This window comes from Monopterus albus, unplaced genomic scaffold (genome assembly GCF_001952655.1).
Source record: "Monopterus albus unplaced genomic scaffold, M_albus_1.0 scaffold25.1, whole genome shotgun sequence".
Taxonomy (NCBI): Eukaryota; Metazoa; Chordata; class Actinopteri; order Synbranchiformes; family Synbranchidae; genus Monopterus; species Monopterus albus.
Window position 1 is genome coordinate 2,792,388 of NW_018127905.1, and position 20,365 is coordinate 2,812,752.

The 20,365-nt window shown below is 39.6% G+C and overlaps 1 protein-coding gene across 7 annotated transcripts in view; it reads left to right on the top strand.

The window, feature by feature from the left end:
- Positions 1–1,896: 1,896 nt before the first annotated feature.
- mtmr1a (myotubularin related protein 1a) overlaps positions 1,897–20,365 on the top strand; it is a 24,607-nt gene continuing 6,138 nt past the window's right edge. Inside the window, exons 1-10 of one of the 7 annotated variants that reach the window (XM_020594932.1) lie at positions 1,900–2,368; positions 3,517–3,622; positions 3,701–3,724; positions 11,100–11,168; positions 15,275–15,362; positions 15,567–15,661; positions 15,836–15,943; positions 16,108–16,206; positions 17,491–17,574; positions 18,205–18,354. In XM_020594932.1, the coding sequence (XP_020450588.1) occupies positions 2,262–2,368; positions 3,517–3,622; positions 3,701–3,724; positions 11,100–11,168; positions 15,275–15,362; positions 15,567–15,661; positions 15,836–15,943; positions 16,108–16,206; positions 17,491–17,574; positions 18,205–18,354 (930 nt within the window). In that variant the 5' untranslated portion in view covers positions 1,900–2,261. Of the gene's footprint in view, positions 2,369–3,516; positions 3,623–3,700; positions 3,725–11,099; positions 11,169–15,274; positions 15,363–15,566; positions 15,662–15,835; positions 15,944–16,107; positions 16,207–17,490; positions 17,575–18,204; positions 18,355–20,365 lie in introns of all 7 variants that reach the window. The other 6 variants (XM_020594933.1, XM_020594936.1, XM_020594937.1 and 3 more) reach the window with 6 other exon arrangements.

Genomic DNA, 20,365 nt, shown 5'->3' on the forward strand with positions numbered 1-20,365 from the left:
CCCCACCTTACCCCCACTCACCATACTTGGCAGTGAAGTGTGGGTATTTCCAACTTATTCAGTCTATGAAATGCAAGAAAGGGAAAAGGAGGGAAAATAAAAAACAAATTACCAGTAATGATGATGATAACAGTACCGCTAATAAAATCAGCTTGTTCCATTTTAGAGGTTGGTGGGAATGTGCGTGGCCTCAGCCCCAGGTGTTTGGTTCAAGTTGAAATGTGTTAAAAATGGGTTCCATGTGTCATAAAAAGCTGATAAACTGTTCTTGTGAGTAGATGCCATTTTCTCTAGTGTGATGTATTCTATCAGAAAGTTGGTCCAGTGGTTGATGTGTAGTGATTTACTTGATTTTCAGTTTTGAAAGATTGTTTCCTTAGCAATAGCTAGAGAAATGAGGAGTGGGATTTTGTATTTAATAGGTAGGTGGTCAACGTCTACGATATTACCAAGCAAGCAAAGGAGAAGGAGGGATCTTACAGCCCAAGGTAGTGAAGAGTTTCTCTGTCACTGCTATCCAGAGGGAATGAACTGGTTGGCAGGTCCAAGTAGCATGAAAATAATTGTCAATGCAATCCAGAGTGCATTGTGAAGAGATGTCTGTGTCGGTAAAACCCATTATGAACATTTTACTTTCTGTAATATGGGTCCTATAAATGGTCTTGTATTGTATAAGTTAGAAGTTTACATTGCTGGTCATTGAAAAGATGTTATTGCAAATTTCTGTCCAGAAGTTGGAGTTGAGGGAGAGAGTTATATCGTTTTCCCATTTGAGTTTTGATATTGTTATTGTTGAGTCTATATTTGATATGAGTTTATATATCTTGGATATTATTTTCTTGGAATCTGTAATTTTCATAATCTCTTCAATTAATTTGGAAAGTTGTAGTGGGTTATTGATTACACTAATCTTTGACTTAATTATGGATTTTAGCTGATTGTACTGGAGGAACTGTTCTCTCTGACCTCCGTACTTCTGGATCAATGTATTAAATGATATGAACTGGTTATTTTCAAATAGGTGATGTAAGTGAGTGATTCCTCTGTGTTGCCATGCTGGGAAATAGATAGGGTTATTATGCAGTTGGAAATCAGGGTTGTGCCGAATTGGAGTGTATCTACATGGTACAAATGATATACAAGTATAAGACCAGATAAGCATTGGTGGGATTCTTCCTGACAGATATGCAAGACAGTATTGGATGTTAATCATAAGCTTGCTATGAAAATAAAATACCTTTTAACAGAGCTCGAAAAGTAAATTAATTTGACTCAACAGTTCTCAACAAAGTGAGCTCGGCAATCAGTCATTTAATAATAGGCTTTGGCGTTAAGATGACATATTGGGCGGTACTGTTGTTCAGTGGTTAGCCTCACAGCAAGAGGTTTTAGGTTCAAATCCCGGCCAGGGCCTTTCTGTGTGGAGTCAATTGCGTGTTCTCCCCGTGCATGTTCTCGGTACTCCGGCTTCCTCCCGCAGTCTAGAGACATAGGTTAAGTGGTGATTCTAAATTGTCCCTTAAGGTTGCGTCAGGAAGGGCATCCGGCTTAGAAACTGCGCCAAATCGCATATGCGACCTGCAGTGGTTCGTTGTTGATGTTTTAAATGTTACCTTCCATAGGCTAAGTATACTGTAAGTGAATTGTGATAGTGTCGGTAACCGTGCACTTTTGCAGGTTAAGGTTTAAGAACCCGTTCTAACAACAGACATCAAATAATCAGTCTAATCTGAATCACAAATGAAAAACGGTCCTGGATCGAGGTGAATTTGACTAAGCAAAACTTAAAATGATTCAACATAGAGAGAACAGTAGAAGTGTCGTGCTGGAAGGAATCGCTGTTTTTATGACATGTTAAGTTCAGAAGTTCCTATTCTGTTGTTTGCATTGATTCCAGATGTCGCACCACTGCTTCCAAGCAATAACATAAATGGCCCGCTGACCAGTGTTTCACAGTGCGCGTCCTCCTTCCACTCGTCTCTCATCCTCGCATCTGGCGTGTTGTAAATCGAGCTAGGTGGAGCTACGCAGGGAGGAAGAGATGCAAGTCAGAAACAGAAAGGAGGAAGCACACGTTTTCAAATGAAGGACATTATTCGGTCGCTAGAAAGGCAGGTTTTACAGAAGAAGCTGAGGTCTCATCGAGAAAACAGGCACGGACACGGAATTAAGCCAAGGTTTAATTTCATCCGCATCCTCGTATCACAGAAAATCACCCACCCCACCCCCTGTGACCCAGAAAGAAAACAGTTCTCTGGCCGATGGAGAAACAGGCCGGAGCTGCCGGGGCTGCGGACGGAGTAGGGCCGAATAAAAAGTCCTGGGGCTCGCAGAGTTCCGGAGCAGCCACCGGTGATATCCTGGATTGGTGAGTAATGCTAGGCTCCATATTGCAACAATAATGACTTCTGTCAAACGTAGTCGTCAAAATAATACTGCTTTTCTGCAGTATTTAATTTCCCATTAAATATTACACAAGATTTCTTGAATTAAGAGGATCGTATGGTTAATTCGGCATAGATACAATAGCTACATGAATCAGCGCCTATTTCACAAATAGTTTTATAACTGTTGCAAGTTTTTAACATATAAGCTAATGAAATTCTACAGCGTAGGATTTTTTTCTGGAGTTTGTAGTGACCGTATGACATATACGGCTACAAGCTTCTGTTTGGCTATTTAAATCTCCATAGGCTATAAGAACCATAAAACAGTTTATTAACATGTTAGACAAAACAATATTGTCTATCAGTAGACATTAATAGCTAACGTAAGATCATCACATAGTCCAAATACGGTTTGAGCACAGCGCAGAATCAACCTGGCCGCCATATTGGGACGGGGCTCTGTCTTATTGAAAAGATGGATTAAACTAGTGGTGAATCTGGTTGTTGCATTCACTAGGTGTAAACAAACATACTAATATGGCAGCATATTCCTGACACAATAACAAAATGATCTGCTGAGTCAGTAAGAGTTAATAACTAATATTTTCAAATTAAAGAGTTAATAACTAATATTATCAAATTAATAAAAAAATTAAAAGTTAAAATAAAAACAATGAATATTTCAAAAACATTAAAAAAATTTAAAAATGTATTATCTCATTATTACATTATTTCTGTATAGTCTGACACTTTTATTTTTATGGCAACAGTTCAACATATTCCATTATAAGATTCCTTATAGCAAGTTAAGATACAGTAGGCTGGTGGCTGTTGTAACGAGAAACTTCCATATAATGTTATTTGTTATTAAATATAGAAGAATATCTTGGTAAAGCCATAAGAGACCATATTGTATTGCTGTTTGCTTCTTCAGCATGCCAGAGAACAAAGATGAGGTCAGCTGGTAATCAGGGTATTTACATGGAACCCACCAGCCAATCAGAATCACTAATTTTCACTGCCCATGGTATAAATAGGACATAGATGGTGGCATAACAGCAATACAAATGACAAAATTGAGATAACTGAAAAAAAAGTGAATAACCTTTTTTCTCACCTTTCTGTTCAGTCCATCAGGTTCTCATGTAGAGTGGTGTAAACAACTGATAGCAGCCACCATCTCCAGTCAGATCTCAGGACCAGTTCCACCTGACATCGTGAACAGAGACAACAAGGTAATTAACACACACAGATGCAAACATACTCGGACTGTTGGCAGTATTTCTCATCAGTTTGTGTTTTGTAACTGATAGGCTGGGAGAAGACGCAATGTCACGGTAAGGCAAATATATACATGTGTATACTGTGGTATGCACATGTATGCACTTAAGTGTGTGGGCAGAGCTTTGTGCTTTAAGTGTATGTTATTGAACTGTATCACAGCAGTTGTCAGATTAGATAGGCTCTTATTTACCTACTAAACAGGTTCTCTTCTGCTTCTGCCTGTCAGCAGCCTGCTTTCTTCAGTCACAGTTGTTCTTAATCGCTGTCCCGGTTGGTTCATTAAAAATCAAACTCTAACCTGGAACCAGAAGATTGGTTTGAGAGGTGTAACAGTATGTGTATTTATCCCAAATTTCAGTTTGGTATGCAATGTTATTTGTTTTCATACAAAATAATATTGTTAAATTTGCTGAGTATGCTGTGAAACAGCAATTCTTTATTGTGAGAGCCCACCTGGACAGCTTTGACAGTGGTAATGTTCTCTGTTGACTAAACCAAGTTAGTGAGGTTAGCCCCTCGGTGTGGAGCTGCAAATGAGGATGAAAAACTAGAAAAGCCTCTCATGTCATGTAACTGTATTGTTTGTGAAAGTTATGGTTTCCCTGTGAGGTTATACTGATACAGGACAAACAGTGACATGGACAAAAACTGTGTCACTTTGGACGATGTTGCATATTTGCATGCACAAGCAAAATGATGAACCATTTTCAACCAGAAAACTCATAGCTCTGCTATAATATTTCATCACATGTTCAGTGTGCTTGCCCTGTATGCAACAAAATGACATGAATTTCACCTGAAACCAAATTCTGTGTTGCAACCAGCTGGACTCACGTCAAGTATTTAAACTAATCCTGGTGCCTGCGGTTTTTAAATGTAGCTTTGTAAATAAGAGGAGAGACTGGAGTAAAACATAATAGCTACAGTTCCCAATATCCTTAGACAGGCAGCATTAAAATCTCATGGCATATGTAGTTGCTAGAAGCTACCAAAATCATTGTAATCATTTGCAAATCATTAAAATTACAAGGTGACCAAATTCTACCATTACTCTTAGATTAAAAGATACAAATGTCAGTTACTGTAGAATATAAACAGGAAATCGCAGCATGGTGGTTAAAGGATTAGTTTGCCCAAATTATAGCTACACTGCCTGTATTACAGTTGTGCCTTTAATACAATCAGGCCAGTGAAGCTGATTTGGCAGACCTTGGAGTACCAACATCCGCTTGTAACTGGATTCTGGATTTTCTTATGGCTAGACCACGGGTTGTGAGGATGGGAAACAAGGTCTCTGCTGAGCTTACATGCAGCACCGGAACCCCCCAGGGCTGCTGCCTCACTCCCAAACTCTTTTTTTGTTCACATATGACTTTCCTCTCAAGATAACAATATTATGATCAAATATTCAAATGACATGACCGTTATTGGCCTTATTAGAGGGCAAGACGAATCACCATACAAGGATTTGGTCCACAAAATTGCAGCCTATGGAGAGGACAATGATGTCATCTTAAACAGACAAAACCAAAGAACTGATAATGGATTCCCCAGCTACATACATAAAGGGTTAGAATATTAGGAACACCTCTGAATATAATGTAGTCCAGTACAACATCACCTTTAACTATGACCTCAATGATAAACATAACTTTGAATTTATACAAAAACTGAAACATTTTTAGCTTCATAAACACAAATGTTAAGGAAGAAGTGTTGCATTGAAGTGCATGCAATTGTACAGGTGTACCTAGTAAAGTGGCCAGTGAGCGTATGAGCCATGATAAATAATACAGAGCCTGCACGTCCCAATCAGAATCTTACAGGTATTTCTGAGAGCAGCTAAAGTCAGTCCGTGTGCTGCTGTCATGATGTAGACTTTGATCCACTGCAGGGCTGTGCGATATTGTAGCTGTTTGATGCTTCATGGGACAGTAAGGTGAAAATATATTTTAATTTATGGATGAGTTACAAAGTGTTTCATACAGGGATTTCTGTGATTGAGTGTTAATGCAAAACTATAAGCTGTATTTAACCCACACCAGCAGCCATGCTAACTTCACCTGTTGTCAGTAATGCCTGAAACATAATCGGGACATCTGCAGGGTGTTTGCGCATGAGCAACCTTCATGTGTTATTTTGTGGGCTAATTATTGTGCATGGATTTAAATGTCAGATCAGTGATTCTCAGGGACTGGCTGGAGCACACCTCCTGGGCGCAACACTGGTCACTGTGTGGAAAGTTGAAATGGGAGGTGTTGATGAAAGAGAGACTGCTGAACTGAATACGTGTACTGCGCAGAGTGTGTGTGTGTTTTACTCTCACTCTCACTTATTATTTGCACTATTGTCACTGATTGTACAGGGTTTGAGTCATAGCCTATTAGGTTGTATCATTTAGTTTTATCCTAATCACTCTGACTTAGTTTTCTTATTCTTTTTAGTCTATTTTTACTCTACTTTTATTCTATTTTAGTTTCCTAAATGGTATGGCATTCAATACTAGGTGAAAGAGAAACGGTATTTTGATATAGTTAATTGACAATAAACATCTTTGATCTTGATCGTGTGCCTGAGCAAAGGATTGTTAACTATTCAGATACTTACAGTATGGGGCGATTTTCAATACCTTCTACGCCAAGTTTGGACTCCTGTACTTGGGAGTTCGATCTTTAACTATAAACTCCCAAGAATGGGAGGATGCAATATTCTCAATATGCAACTGGAACACCAGCGTCCTTGCCAATAGACTACTAAAATTATGGTCAGTTAGCAAATCCTGGCATCTCTGCAAACGTCGGAGCAAATTTCCATATTAGCATTACTTGATAAACTGACCACATATTCTAAGCAGTTACTTTCTCGCTTGAAAAAATATAAAAACTTCATAAACTGGCATAATGACCGTTCTAACAGCTTTGAGCCTGGCGCAAACTCTGATAGCTGGCACACAGTGCATTCTGGGATACTTGGCTGTCCCAAGCAGTCCGCACAAGTCCTTGATAAAATGGGTAGCGCAAGAACACTTCTGGTTTCTTGATCTGTACTTGGCTGGATGCAGTCTTTCAACTGGGAGCAAGTCCGCAAGAACACAAGTACAGAGAAGTATGCATACTGGAAAACGCTCTGCACTCTGTTTGCTTAGCTGTTTTGCATCTCTCTCTCTTTTTAATTAGACAAGGTTTAGTTTGCTGCACTTGCTTGGATATTTCAATCGGCATTGCTTTTGATGTGGCAGTGCATTTTTTTATTGCATCAGCTCTTGTGTGCTGTCACCACATACAGAATGTTTACTTTGTTCTTTTTTATTTTATTGGTTTAAATGAGAGATGTAATGTCACAAAAAAGTATAAGTGACATTCAGTTTGATATCAGAGTGGCTTTCATTTCATGTGAACTTTGTGTGTATGTGTGTGTGTCCTGTGTACGTGGTGTGTTTAACCTCCAGGTGTCCAAGAGGCTGTATCCCAGGTGTAAGAGTTGTGTTTGGATACAAAAGATTTTTTTTTTTTGGAAAAATATATTTATTTGTTCAAAAAAGGTTAATGTTACATTTCAACATAACAGATCATGCAATCATGAAGAGTACATTGCATCGTGACAGAGCAAAGTATTGAATATCCTTAAAACAGTGTTCTCCCCTTCCAATTCAGTCTTTTCGCTTGGGTTTGGTCCCTAGGCACCACATTTTCAGAAACAATCGAGTTTTGTCCCCTTTAAGACATCTGAAAGTGTTTCTACCAATCTTAAGGTTCACAGAATAGAGTGAGGTGATGGCTGGGAGAGAGGGGAATATGATCTTCCATTTGTCCTTTATGGAGTCCAAACCCCACTTCTCTATGACGAAGCTCAATCTTTTCTTAATCTTCGTTTAGATCCATTTCACAACTCCACGTTCAGTCCCTTTCATGGACTCATTCCGTAAGGATTGTCTGGCGTTCCACAATTTGGTCTTGGTCAAGGAGATTAGTATTAACAGTGGTAGGTTCCATTTCACAACTCCACGTTCAGTCCATTTCATGGACTCATTCCATAAGGATTGTCTAGCGTTCCACAATTTGGTCTTGGTCAAGGAGATTAGTATTAACAGTGGTAGGAGATGCCTTTTTTTTACATTTTTCATTTCAAAGTAAACCACGGTTTCATAGTTCACAATTTTTAAACACTCAAACCAAAAGTTCCACACAGTTACTGCAAAATTGCATTCCCACAGGACATGACAGATGGTTTCCTCAGCAAAACTGGAGTCTCTCAGGAAAAAACTTATTCAAAGACAACTTGTGATTGTACAATAAGGATCTGACAGGGAGCTTTCTGTGTAAAACAAGCCAGTTGAAATCTTTTGGTCTGTTTTCCAGGCCTTTTGACATTGCTTTTGTCCATACCATTGGTGATATGTTCAACATAATTTCTCAATCATTTTTAGATACAATATTCTGTGATTCTGAACATCATTCATGTCTTTACATTCTGGGTTCTGGAATATCTTTAAGGCACACACCCAGTATGAGCCAGAGTGTCGCTGCCCTCTAACCATAAACAATTCCTTTTGTAAGCTTGTTACAGTGTCTTGGTTGAAGGTGCACATGCTATTTTTATGTAAAATAAATGTAACCAGGTGATGGAAAAGGGGCTTATGTGTGAGAGGGGCACATCCGCTCCCTCCTCTAGACAAGAGATTGCACACAGTGGAAAAACAAAGCAGGATGGTCTGCGTCAGCCCAGGCAGTTATGCGGGGGTAAGGTATGAGGTATACCAATCGTTAGCTTCCAAAATTAAACGACAACCAATGCTGCGTTTGTGATGCTTCATGATGTCCCAACACAAAAGTTGAATCCCAATTGCATTAATGTTTCCCTCACTTGCGCCTTTTCCTTGCATCTTAGTCTTGCCCATGTAAGATGCAAGGACCAACTATAAGGAGAGAGGAACGAGGAAACGCATTTTAACTGACACGTCCTTTCTTCCAATCCTTGATGTGAAGCTTCCAATCACAAACTGTTGTCCAATAAAGGAGCATGTCATTCCTGTCATGATCGCTCACTCGCGGGAGTGAGGTGGCCAAGCAGGTGGGACTCAGGAGGCAGACGCACAGTTCTGATAAGAGATTTTATCAGTAGCAAACAGCAGTAGAATAGTGATAGTCTCTGAGAAGAGGTCCAGTGAAGGGCCGGGACTGGAGATGAGTTGGTTTGTCAGGGAAGAGAATTCTCAAGGGGTCAGTGAGAGCAGAGGGGGGAGACATCAGCCAGGAGAGATGAGGAAAGTGATGCTAGGGGGGCTCGGAAGGAGACGAGCAGAGATGTCATGGCTAGGAGGCTAGAAGAGACGCGATGAGTTGCAGGATCAGAGTGCAGTAGTAGTTACAGGTGAGTCGATATGGAGATGGAAGTAATCCTTAACGTACTGGCACTGGAGGAGCATCTGCCAGAGTCTTAAATAGGAGGATGGTGATGAGGCAACTTGCCTCAGCTATGTAACTCAGCACAGCTGTGTGCCACGCCTGGGACACAGAGCCTGCAGAATGGAGAGAGGGAGAGAGAAAAACAAGGAGAGGCAGGTGGCGCAGACCAAACCTGACAATTCCATAACAGACTTCCATGAAGGGGAACTTGTGTATCCTTGGCTATAGCTCCTCCAGGCAGCCTCCTTGCTCCTCAGAGCAGAAATAAGAGCATCTGAACATTCTTCATCATTGCCAAGCAGAACAGCTTCCAGGTTGGAAGCATACTATTTTCATTGCACATGACTGTAATGACAATAAAGTCTATTCTATTCTATCGTAGTCTATTGAGCAAGAATCAAGGGCTGAGAAATAAAATATAGGAAATGGGATTCACCTAAATTCTAGCATGTCAGGGAATGCATTATATCAATGAGTATCCTCACAGAAATAGGACAAGCGTGTTTGAGCGCCCATCTCTCCCCACAGACACGCAGGCACAAGGTTGTAATTTACAGTCGTCAACACTCAATATGTGCAATAAAACCAACAGTAATGGAGAGAGTAATTAATCCAGCACCTGTTGAAGAGACAGAGCACAACAAACTTGCAGAAATGTGAACTCTTCACTCTCTCTGCGGCCAAAAAAGCCTAGTCCCGTTTAGTCCGCTAAAACCACCACAGTGCTCGTTATGCTGATTGTAGTGAATTGGTGTGGACAGGAAGAAAACAGATGCTAACTTTATGTAGTTAATGGTCACATCAAATGAGCTCCATGTATAAAAATGGGTAAAATATTTGTGGACTTGGAGGCTGAGACCAGCAGCTCCTCTACAGCAGAGCCAGGTGTGTGTCCAACAGAGAGAACAGGATGAAGCCACAGACAGCAGCCATTCCATTCTATTATCATCCACTTAACTGGGGTCGGGTCGCGGTAGCAGCAGCTTCAGCAAAGTAGTCCAGATGTCCCTCTCCCTGGTGACATGTTGCAGCTCCTCTGGTGGAACTCTGAGGCGTTCCCAGGCCAGAGGATATATATAATCTCTTCAGCATGTTACAGGTCTGCCCTGGGGTCTCCTACCAGTGGGACATGCCCAGAAGACCTCCAAAGGGAGATAGACAGTAGCCAGTTTAACATAAGAGCGTATAGCCTTGTTAAAATAAGCATTTCAATTGGTGACTGATAATATGCATGTCACAAACTGTGACGTTCTAGTCAGGGGGTTGAGAAATCATTACAGTCTCACAGAGGATCGCATGCCTACAGAGGTTAACATCCAGTGTATGCCTGTGTAGCAGGCTACAGAATTTCAGTTGCAAGTTACTCAATAGGAATGGTGGCAATGCTGTGTTTGTTATCACAGAATGTTTTCAGGTAATTTGTACAGTCTCCTGTTGTTACATAGCATATTTTATTTAATCACTATCAGAAAGTAAATCTCATGAAATTATTGACTCTGAAGTCATTGCACTTTCATAGTAATTGCAGTTCTTCATAGTAGAAACGTTGTGTCATGAAGCACTCTGTATTGGTGAGTACTCAAATGTAAGTACTTTAGTCTGAAAAAAGTGGTATCGGTGCATCCCTACAGGGTTTGTTATGTTCATTGCCGATAGTTTACAAATGCCAATGTTGTAGCTATCCTTGATGATTTTTTGTAAGTTTGTGTAGCGGAGAGAAACCAAATTTGCCTTTAGGATCTCCAGCTGAAAAAGTGTGGGATCCACTGCATTTTTATGTGATTGAATCAAGGTTGTTACATTCTAAAGCATAAATAAACACAACCACACCTACTGAAGGAGGGATATTTGGCATGTGACCTCATCACTTCCTACAAGGGCACCACCAAACTCAGCACAGCAGGGAGTGATGATAGTCCAGTACCTGTGTGCTACATGCTGAATAATGTGCATTTATTGTATAATGTCTCTTCTTCTTTCTCTCTTTTTCTCTCACTTTCTCCATGCTGCCTCTGTCCTGCAGCAGGATTTACAGGATGAATGGATTTGTTACCATGGAGAAAGTGATTCTGAGCATCCCTCCAATGCTTTGGCAAGTTTTTCACTCTCTGGCCTTTCTCCTGTGTATTATTTATCCATTCTGTCCTGGTCTGCATGCCTCATTCTGCTCTTCCTCTCCTTCTGTCCCTGTTTTCTTTACTGCTGTTGAAAAAGGCCAATAAACAATATACTGTATGTCTTTAAGAAAAAAGCTATTGATTTGTATTCTGGGAAAATTTACAGTGGCTTAAGAATTCAGACTCACTGTTTTTTTTTTTTTTTGGAGATTTTATTTTGTAGTAGATTTAATTTATTTGATTAAATAGTCACAATTTCATGACAGCACTTTAGTGCCGCACAAAATAAATAATTAATTTTGAAAAAATATGAGATTTAAGTTGTATTTCTCATCTGAGAATAAAGTAATTACACTCTGACTTTCTTCTTAGAATATTCTGACATTAAAGTCAGAATATTCTAAGAACAAATTCAGATTAGTGTATACACTACCAGTCAAAAGTTTGGACATACTTTCGTATTGAATGGGAAAGTATGTCCAAACCTTTCACTGCACTGGTAGTGTTGGAATGGGCCCATATCTATCAAGCATCTCAGAGTAATTGGTCAAAAATTCTCAAAATGATACATTTTTGGTTTTATATTAAGAGAATCTTATCAAAATTCCTAATTTGGGAAACCTGTCCTGTCTCCAACAAATTTAGGACGTCTACCAAAGAACAAGTCACTTTCCCCATAATGCCATAAAATCAATATTCCCATAACAGTTTACCCTCATATATGATTGCTTGACCATGAAAACCTACTGCTGGCATTTTGAATGGCTGATATCATTGTTAAATTGAAAGTTATTTACTTTGAAAGTTATTCAAGAGAAATGATAGACATGACAGACATTCACTCATTAGTTTAGGGGTAAAACAGGGACGTCAGTGAGTGGACCACAATCAAAGTGGTGAGGAAGTCACATTTCTGCAGGCTTGTGTTCTGCTTGCAGCAGCTATTTCATAAGCTGCTCATACAGTCTCCATTACTGGCTAATTGCTGCTACCCACCTCCAAAGCTGTCGCCCTTGATGAGTGTTACTTGGCCCTACATGTTTCAGTAGGTTCCTGTAATGGAACAAATACTTATGTGACTTAAAATGCTATCACATCATTAATACTAATGAAGTTAAAGATGCAAATTGCATAATCCTTGATTTAGTGGCCAAGTGTCCCATATTCACACACAACTCAAGAGTCTTAAGTGAGGGTAGACTAAAAGACAAAGGAGTAACATGGGTGGCTTTCATGTAAATTTCCAACCTTCTTCAAAAATAGACTTGGTATAAATCAGATAGCTACAGATTTTAATTATTGTGTTATCTTCTCTTACCGAGGCTTTAAATGCCCTTACTTGAAAAGCATCGATGACTCAAAAATAAATAAATAAATAAATAAATGAGGGAAACCGGTGATGTGATGCTTGTTTTTTGTTGATTCCATGCTGCAGTTACTAGACCACAGACACAAACCATATAAACTAAGCTCAAGGTTTCTTTTTCTGTTTGAGCATAGTGGTTTTCAGTCTCTGTCATGGTTTCTTATGCATATGCCTCAGATTACGATTTGCTTCCCTCAACTTCCCTCAACTTGGGGGACGGCTGTGGTTTAGGAGGTGGAGCGGGTCATCTCCTAACTGAAGGATTAGCAGTTCGATACCAGGCTTGTCTAGTCAACATGTTAAAGTGTCCTTGAGCAACACACTGAACCCCCACACTGGTGTGTGAATATGTGAGCATTTGTGAGTGTGAATGGCCAACTATTCTGAAAGCGCTTTGAGTGAACACAAGTTTAAGACCATTTACCATGTAACTTGGAGAAGTAAAGTTCCCCAGTCATCCTTTGAGGCATTAGTGGAAACGTTTGTTCTTTTTCAGAGGTCAAAGTATGTGAGACATTGTAGCGACTCTCACAGGCATGCAGTCTTGTAAGAGAAATTAGGAATGAACTTATCGAGGAAGTTGATCAGTCTCATGGATCACAGGACTCCTTTTTTGTCTGTATGGGGATGCATATTCAGCACAGCCTGCCCTTCTGAATGATCAGATTCCATCCCATCTTCAGTGTGCTTGTCTCCCAGAAAGGTCATTTCTGTCACACTGAACTAGTATTTTTTCCTATTTAGGTTTATTCTGTTCTCCCGGACTCTGTTTAAGGGTTTTCCAGTCTTTTATCATGTTTTTGGGGTGTAGATCCCCAGACCACCAAGTCATCTATTTATTACACCCTAGTGCCTTCAAGATGTTCTACTATGGACTTCTTTGCCCTGCGGAAGATCACCTGTGCTGAGATGTTGTCAAAGAGGACCCTGATGAAACAGTATCTCCCAAACGGTGTACTGAATGTGCAGTATGTCGAGCTTCAACTGCCAGAATCCTTGAGAATCCAGTTTGCTGCCAAACATTGTGCCTGGTATTACACTGGTTATCTCTTCTTTTTCTGGAACTGGGTTGTGCTCTCTTTTTGCAGTATATTGTCATTTAGATCTTTGGGGCCATAGCCCGCTCTTAAACTCCCATCTGCTTATTCACACACACGATTGAACTTATCCAGTCTGTAGGCTCATGCACTCATTCAGTGACACCAACACCCAACTGAGTCATCCTGTACAGTTCTTTCAAGCCCTCTCGAAGTGGTGCTGGTGCTCCACCGCCACAGGGTTGGAGTCACTCTTCAGCTGGATCTTGGAAGTGTGTGGTAATGTCCCATGTCCTTTGAAACCTGAAGAAAAACGTTTCCTTACAATGTCATCTTCTATCACCTGTCACTTTATCACTTCTTCTATTTGTGTGATTTGTTTCCTGATGTTTATCGAATGTTGTGTGTTCACTGTTTATCTGATAGATCCTCTTGACTGGTTTGTTATTTGATTTTCAGTGGCACACTTTCACTATTTTAAGCTTCTCTCTCATGAATTATGTTTTCCCATTGAGTAACAACAGTGCCGTCCATTTATGACTTTTTATAGTCCTCACAGTCTGGCTGGTGTCCCTAACCTTACAGGCTGGCATTTTCATCGCGTGACACCATCTGTTTCTTCCACTGTGTGCACTTCATGTCCTTTCCTTTTGTCTTTGGAAAAACACAGTCTGCATAATGATTTTGTACCGTGCACTTTGAACATGTTTTACCATAAGCAGGGCATTGTCTTGATTTGTGCTTTTCACTAGATCTCTTGCAAGTGAACATCTCACAGTTCTTTTTCTTTTTTTAGATTTACTGGGGCAGTTCTCTTACAACGACACAGTGTGTACTGCCTCACTGCTCCATGTACTCTATGTTTTAATTGTCCTACTTCCTGTATTTACTCCATATCTTTTGCCATGCTATACTGCCATTTAGAAAACAAAAACTATTTTCTTCTGTTTCCCTCAGGACTTAAGCTGGATGTTTGTTAAGCTCAGTTTACTTTATTGCCATTACAGCAAAGTTAGCAATTTTCCTTGGTGAACCCATAGTGCAGTAGGACAAACACAACAACATTCATCACAGTATACTACTAAAAAAATTACATATGAACATTTTAAGTGCAGTACTGTCAATGTACAGTAAGAGATCAGCTAAAAGTTATCTTCCTTAAGTGCAGGTGGTCTGCAGTTTGTCTCCAGGTGATCCTCCTATCATTAGGTAACTTAAAATTTGAAGGCAAAGCTGAACATTAGCGTCTCCATTTCATAGTGCTGGTCACCTTTTGAGTCTTGAGTAGCTGTGGAGGGCAACGCCATGTTTTCTGATGTTCAGTTCACAGTGAATTATATCCAGCTGGGTTTCTAGTATTTGAGTCTTAATGTGTTCATGAGGAGTTACATCCAGGTTATGCTCTTAACAGATCTGAAATGGTGTAGTTTTTGTCATTTTTCATTTCATTAATCAGTTTTATGCAAAGATGTGCATTTGTCTAGCATCTAAATGAATCAATTCCTCAGGTAAAACCCTTTCACAAAAACACTACAGTAAAAAAATTTGACAGGCACTTATTTAGTTTATTTGGTGAGTAAAACCTTGTCACCAACATGTTCATTAACAGTCTGTTAGGCCTAGCTGCTGATCCAGGCTGAGTGTTGTGATCCCATTGAATTCTCTGTGTTCTGTACAGATCCTTCCAGCTCTGAGATATGGTTCACAGGTCAGAATGGTCCAGAACCAGGTTCCTCTGCTGCCAGGAGAGACCGTACAGACTACAGGTATGTTCAGGCCATCTGTCTCTGAGAAAACTGTTCATATTCATCATTTGTATCCTGTTGCACACAATATCACTTATTCTTAAAACTTGATATTTTATTTAAAATCTCACAAAGTATATATATTTACATCCCAATAAATCCAATCAATCAAAACCTTTTTCTGTTTGTTTCTATGCGTGTGTATGTTTGCATGCTGACATGCAGTCCAGGATGTGATGTATATCTGTCCATTCAGTGGTCTGGTTAATGGGACTCTGACCATCACAGACTACAAGCTCTACTTCACCAGTGTGGAAAGGGTACTGTAGATGTCATTCCTTATTTACTCAGCAGTGGCTAAGCATGGTCATACCTTTAATTTACAGTCCAAAAACCTCATGGGTGATTGTGTGATGTCAGCTGTCTACTCAGGTGTGCACTGGCTGGTAGTGTGTTTTGCATTTGTGTGTTAATGTCAGTCTGTGTACATGCAGGAGTCTCCTTTTGTTCTTGATGTGAACCTAGGAGTCATCAGCAGACTGGAGATCATCAGTGTCCCCAACCAAGGGGAGAACACAAAAGGACTTGAGCTAGTCTGCAAAGTAGGTACACATACTGTTATGCCAGTTATGAGTCAGTTATTTCTGATGCATACTGGTGAGAATTTTTAGAATTTTAATTTCCATTAAAACCCACTTATATATATTATTTGCTAACTTGCATTATGCATTTTTAACTTTTCCCCCTGATGTCATTCTTGCATCAGGACATAAGGAGTCCTAGGTTTGCCTATAAGACAGAAGAAAGTCATCCAGATGTGCTAGAGACTCTGGTCAAACATGCCTTCCCACTTTCCCACAACCTGGTCAGTTTCATGCATACCTACTTTAATACTGGCTTAATATAATGTATGTGTATGTTGTGCTGCAAGGCCAAAATACAAGACAATATGTTCGCAGGGTTGTTACTTGAAGACAATGTTCAGTCTTTGTTGAGTGGGCCTTTTAATTTTAATTTAAAGTTTGCTATAATGTAAACAAATAGGGCTCAGGTTATAGCCCACAGCTAACTCGGTGACTTTATAACAACACTACACTTGTTGGTTACATTCCAGAGGATTGTTGCAGCTGAACACAGAGCATTTATACATATATCTACAGAACAGAAGATAAGGCTACTGTCATGGCAAATTTCAGACAGACCATAAAAACTGATAATTCAGACTCAACTCATCACAATATTGTCACACATGATTTATGCTTAAGCATTAACACACAGCAAAGGCACTTCCCACCAGAATGCCCACCATCCTCTCTGTGTCTGATTTTTCTGCCAACTGTACTGTAGCCCCTTTCTTTGTCTCTGGCTTCCCAGCAATGCAGAGCTTACTCTTGTCTTCTAAATACCAGGCCCTGCAACTGTTTGAGTTGTCACACGTCTTTGAATAAGCTGCCTACATATATCTCATGTATCTCTATTTTTCCAGTCACAGCCAGAGAGAGAGAGACAGAGAGAGAGAGAGAGAGATGCACATTATTGTGTTTGATTAAGCAACATAATTATATCAACTGTGAATTTCCACCACACCCACTATGTCATATTTTGGTGTGCAGGCAGGCATATAGATGGCATCAAACATGCCAGAAAACAAAATAATGCAAGGACCTTCAAGGCAGCAGAGATACAAAATCTAAACTGACACTTAAGTTGCCATTAAACATAACAAAACCAGTTTTACATGAGATAAAATTAAACCAAAATCTTTAGTTTGTAGCGTTGTTGGAAACACTAAAAACACTTCCCAGCCTACATCCCTAGTAGCAGTGCTTCTGCTTTGGCTGGCAGTTATTCATTGATGGGAAACTAGTGTCACTACCTGCATGTTATTGTAAATACCCTCCATTGCTTTTTACTTTTGTTCAGAAAAAAAAGCAGTTCGGCGACATAAAGTGTGTGTGTGGTTAGGAGGGATACTTACAGTATTATATTTAAAAGCCATCGTCCACTTGGTTTCATCTCTGTAAATGTAACTAAAGCTGATAAACTACATGTTAATTCCTGATCCATAAACATATCATCATTTATCAGTTTGATAATGCATTCTGTAGTAACTAAATGCTAACATGCATGATGTGATGTCCTGTGGCAGCCTCTCTTCGCCTTTCTGTACAAGGAGCAGATTCCTGTGGACGGCTGGAAGGTGTATGACCCAACGGCAGAGTACAGGCGTCAGGTAACTGCACACCAGCTGTAACACTGACTGAATCTGCTGCTGTTCGATCACTACTGTCTAACAGTGAAGTTTTTGAATAGCCTATTTTTCCCCCCAAAATTCACCAAAATTGTGCAAAGGGATCATTTTTCCAAACTAAATGTTGAAGTATAACCAGCAGACAGACATTGATGTGTGATATCATTTTGGTAACACTACACTGGGTAAGACTAAAGTTATTGAATATTTTTGTAGTAGGCCTGTCGCTTCAGTGTTGCACTTTTAGACAGTCCCTGCAGACTCGACTCACAGCAAATTTGGCATTTGCATGTAACATGAGTTACAAGAGCAGTGAAAATGCCATGACTGAGTTGGTGTAATGGAATTAGTGCTGTGGAATGTATGTTGTTATGAATTTATCATGACAATAGATAAACACATAACCAAACAGTTAAATAAAGGTTTGAGAATTTTCAGTGTAAGTAAAAAAGAAAAATTTCCAACGTACATGTATGATTATAGCACCGTTATCTATGTAACTGTTAAACAAAGTAGCTAAAAACTCAAAAGTGACAATATAGCATACTTGTCAAAGAAAATTTCCACAATCTTCTAATGGTTTCTTCCTTGTGTTTGGATGTGTTTTACCAGGGTCTCCCTAATGAGAGCTGGACCATCAGTAAGATCAACAGCACATATGAACTGTGTGACACCTATCCCTCAATCCTGGTTATCCCCACCAACATCACAGATGAAGAAGTAAAACGAGTGGCTGTGTTCAGAGCCAAGAACCGATTTCCGGTCAGTCAGAGCGCCACATTCTGAGGAGACACGCAAGTCCAAAGATACTGTTTGATACTGAGATTGACAATATAATCTTGACCTTGAAAACAGCAGCACATAAAACAATCTCTGGGTCCTTGACAGTTTTGGTGTCAGAGACCTTTTTAATGTTTAAAGTCCAGCATCTTCGCATGTCATATTGATCAAATTACATTCATAAGAGTAAGTATAATCAGTGTATTAAAGGGGCCAATCTGATAATCTAATAGTTGTAATGATGATAAAGTTATCATTATTCTGCTACTGTCCTCCAATGACTACTCTGGACCAAAAGTCAAATATGGATGAAATAATTTTAATACAGTGGCAGAACTGAGATATGGTTTGAAATACATATAAACCCAGTGCTAATGAGATGATCATCTGTCTTGACAAACTGTTTATCTTGAACATGAATGTGAAGGATAATTTACAAATTGAGTCAGTTAAATCTGTACTAAAGCATAATTCTACAGTGACAACAAGAAGTTCCCAAACCACTGACAAAAGGACAAAAAAAACTTGTCTGATCAACTGAATTTATTTGATTGTCTCATTTAAATTCCCCGTCCATTATGACACCAAGGTTTCTGGCATGCGATTTAATATATGGTCCATGAAAATCCAGATTTGATGCATGAACTTGAATCAAAAAGCAAGATCTGTATTTTATTTGCCCATTTGGTCATATTACAGTGAAACATGGGTTCTCATTTCATCGCTATGCTGATATTATTCAGCTTTATTTAATATTAAAGCAGAGTGATTTTAGTGCCATGAAACCCTTGAGGGTGTTAGGATATGGAGGATATGGCTATGGATATAAGACTAGATTGAAATGGGTCTAAAATTTGTAAGAACATTCACATCCAAATTAGGTTTTTTCAAAACAGGTTGTATTGTTGCATGTTTGAATATTGAAGGCACAACAACAGTACTCAAACTTCTATTCATCCCTTCCAAAAATTTGTCCAAGTACATCAAACATATCCTTAATAAACTGCAGTGAGAGAATATCAGTAGGTGCTGACACAAGTTTTACACAATTTATCATCTTCCTCAATTGCTCAAGGGTCAAAAGCTCAGAGAGATATCAAGATTGGCACCTTGTCCGCAAGTAGAAAGAGAAGTTCTAATGTTCGCCACCTTATTTAGAAAAAAATTCAAAAAAAAGTTTCACAGGCCTTTTTGGGATCCTCAGAACAGCAAGGCTGGCTGGGATATAACACAGCTCGAATCATGCTCAGTAGAACACAAGGTTTTTTGCTGTTTTGATTAATGATGTTAAAAAATATTTAACCTTCTCTGATTTAACAAATGACTGGTAGTTATGCCATTTGTTCCTGAGATCATCTGATGATACCTGCAATTTATCTTTCTTCCATTTATGTTTCACTTTCCGACACTCTCACCTTGTAGAGCGAGTTAGATCATTTATCTAAGGATAAAGTCCATAAAACGCTCCACAGAATCCACCAGAACTACACCAAAACAGAGAAATACATCAAGCAAAAACAGTTAAATCTGTTACATCAATCCTACTGAACATGCAGTTTATTGTAAAGAGAGGGTTGGATTCACTGTACATACAATATTCATGCAAGTGTTATATACATGGAAATGTAGCCAGTGATTCCTTTGTTGTCTGTTATTTGTCAGAGTTGTGGACCGTCGCTTTCCCATTTCCAAAGTGTTTCTGTAGGATCCTCTGTATGGTTTTGTACACCAAAACAGTAGCAGAATAATGACCACAACCATCGTCCCCCTTCCCAAGAAGAGCCCGGTCACCTGCCTGAACGACTACAGGCCAGTGGCACTCACCCCAATCATTATGAAGTGTTTTGAGAGAGTGGTGCTGGCCCACATTCAGAGCAGTATACCGGACACCCTGGACCCCCTGCAGTAATCCTACCGGCCCAACAGGGCCACCTCAGACGCCATCGCGGCTGCCCTCCACTATTCCCTTTCTCACCAGGAAAATGGAGAATCC